The following is a 2,726-nucleotide window of genomic DNA, read 5'->3' on the forward strand; positions in this document are numbered from 1 at the left end:
CATTTATGATGATGAATTGAACAAGAAACTTTCAGAGGTAAATGCAGTTGAACACTTTGTAACCGTGTCTGTGTAGGACTGGGAGGAGAACCTGTTAGCTGGCTCATCAAAAAACACCATCAAAGCGTCCACCAGGCTTTTCCTTTTCCACCGGCTGAAAAGCAGGAAACAGAAGAACAACAAGGCCTCTTCTAAAGATCAGGAGGAGAACCACAGCGAGCACACGGACTCTGAGCTGGATTTACCCGTGTCTCTAAAGGTATTTCTGCTTTACTGGGGCTCATTACAACACAGACTATCCTGCGGGAAAGCCCCGACCCTAAAGATGATTTTCCTCAGAGTATTTAGAAAATAGGTTTATGACTATTTATTATTAACTCGTGTTGAAAGTACCTCCTGTTATATCAGATAAATTTAGATTACAATGCACGGTGTCAAACTTGAGTTATTTTTTTCCTACATGTAGAGGCTGACTTCTATTTCAGATAAATTAGCGTTGAATTAAAAATTGTTAGTACTGTCTAATTATGATGATGATTTGGCATCCTTTTTATAAGGCGACCTATGAGCTATTATGGTCAAAGGTTTTCTAATGCTAATGACCAATGTTGGCGCAACTCCTTCATTGGTTTTATGGCACCTGACGTTCCCAGGTGGTCTCCCATCCAAGTACTTACCAGACCCAACCCTGCTTATCTTTAGTTGTAAAAATCAATAAGTTAAGTATTTTATTTGAGAAAATAGGAGTAAGCAAGTAGACGTAATAAGTTAGACAAATTAGTAGAATAAAAATAGCTGCCATTTAAAGCTTTGTTGCTCATATCTATACTTTTTGCAAACTCTGCAAAGTTTACTGATTCTTTTATCAAAAGGTTTTCTGTAGAATATTTCAACTTCATTTAAAATAGCAAACAAGCCGTCTTTGTTCCACTGGTGGGCAAAAAGGTTTCCAAACGCTACCGGGGGCTTTTATTTTGAAAACTATAGTGTCAGACGACTTCCTCTTGTTCTTACCTTTTAGTGTGACACACTTTACAAGAAAAGCGTCAAAACAAAAAAAAAGTATTGAAAAACTTTTAAGGAATTTCAGGGGTGACTGTTAATGAATTAAATGTTGAGAGACAAAAAATATCATAACGCTAATTTTAATTATYGACATAACATTTAAACATTCACAATATTCCTCTAAAAACAAGAGAAATGACTGAGCAACACTTTGTGCCACAAAGATAAGTGACTGAATAACTAAAACAAGAAGTTCAACGTAAAAACACATTAAATCTGTTTAAGGTAATGAGCTCTACTTTTACAACAAATAAAACAAAAAAAAAATAAACAGCTAAAGCCTCAGTAACTTTGAAAATGTACTTTATTATAACTRAGCTGCTTGTTTTGTTTTTGACACCACAGCCGAGGCCACAGGACACCATAGGCGAGGACAGCTTTTTCGATCTCCTCTCTCGGTTCCAGAGCAGCAGAATGGACGACCAAAGGTGTTCACTGATTGGCCAGAGCCACCTCTCTGCCCGCCCCTCCCCCTCCTCTGCCTTACCTGTAGAGAAATGTGAGTCTGCCCTGTGTTTTCTGTAGCATTCACACCATATGGATCTTCTTCTTTTTTTCCTCTCTAAAATACATCTCAGGCTTAAATATGTCATTTTCTTCTCTAATTAACCATGARAATATCATATATATTCAGTTAAGGYTTTGCCAACAAGACTCACAYGGTGTGAATGCAACAAAATGTGCACCATTCCACTTTCATCCTCTGTTTGAGCAGAAATTTCACCCAAAACGTTGAAGCTTCTGTTCTTCATTAGGAAAATAAGCATTTATGAACTAGATTTAAATGTTTTTTGCTCTTGTATAACAACAAAGTCAAATTTATCCAGCAGACATGATCAAAGAGGAGCAGGTTTCTAACCCAGCTTTATCTTTTTTTGGGTGAAATGTTGCTTATTTTAATCTTTAAACTGATTATATGATTATCCCACATATCCAGTAAATACGTTCAACTCTTACAAAAACTATTAATAGTGATTTAAAAGAATTCTGTCTCCAGCCACTTCAAAAGACGACACGTCATCACAGGATCCTGGACATTTCCTGGAGCTGCTGGCCAGCTCCCAGGCCCGACGTCTGGACGACCARCGAGCCAGCCTCAGCCATTTTCCTGGCTTACGTCTCAGCACCTGCAGCCCGCCGCCTATACCCTCCACCTCCAACGCAGAGCCAGCCCCACCGTCGGGTAATAAAATACGAGGCCCGGCCTTTGTTTTTTGTTTTTTTTGGTCAAAGCCTCTCCTATCCCAGGTGACGTGTTAAGAAACAGATTGTTTTTGTTTTTCCTCACAGCAATAACTCCTGCTGCAAACACAAGTCACACACCCTCCCTTTACAATCATCTCGTGGACAGTGCTGACCAGCCTGAAGCAGACGACGTCTTCTTCGACATGTTGGTGAAGTGCCAGGTGAGGAAAAAAATCACTCTCAAAATACTGCAGTTAATGACCTCATAACAAATATTGTTTCAAAAATACCACAGCGTTCAAAAGTGCCCTCCAGCACGTGGATTTTGCCATGTAAAATCTCAATTTAGGAGCTTTTTTTGCTGCTGTTTTGCTGTGGTTTACAAAAAAAAACACATTTTGCTGCAGCTGAAAGACCACAGTGAAGTTGGTTTTGGTTTGGATATAAAGTAGTTTTGCTCCCAAGAATTCAGCGTC

The 2,726-nt window shown here is 39.0% G+C and overlaps 1 protein-coding gene across 1 annotated transcript in view; it reads left to right on the forward strand.

Annotated features, from left to right (window-relative positions):
• Positions 1–76: 76 nt before the first annotated feature.
• The window catches only part of LOC106528256 (G-protein-signaling modulator 2), a gene marked incomplete at its 5' end in the record, with an annotated part of 6,514 nt that continues 3,864 nt past the window's right edge, over positions 77–2,726 (forward strand). Inside the window, 4 exon segments of the mRNA XM_014023380.1 lie at positions 77–259; positions 1,411–1,564; positions 2,063–2,248; positions 2,356–2,471. Coding sequence (XP_013878834.1) covers positions 77–259; positions 1,411–1,564; positions 2,063–2,248; positions 2,356–2,471 — 639 coding nt within the window.

Source organism: Austrofundulus limnaeus, unplaced genomic scaffold (genome assembly GCF_001266775.1).
Source record: "Austrofundulus limnaeus strain Quisiro unplaced genomic scaffold, Austrofundulus_limnaeus-1.0 Scaffold365, whole genome shotgun sequence".
NCBI classification, from domain to species: domain Eukaryota; kingdom Metazoa; phylum Chordata; class Actinopteri; order Cyprinodontiformes; family Rivulidae; genus Austrofundulus; species Austrofundulus limnaeus.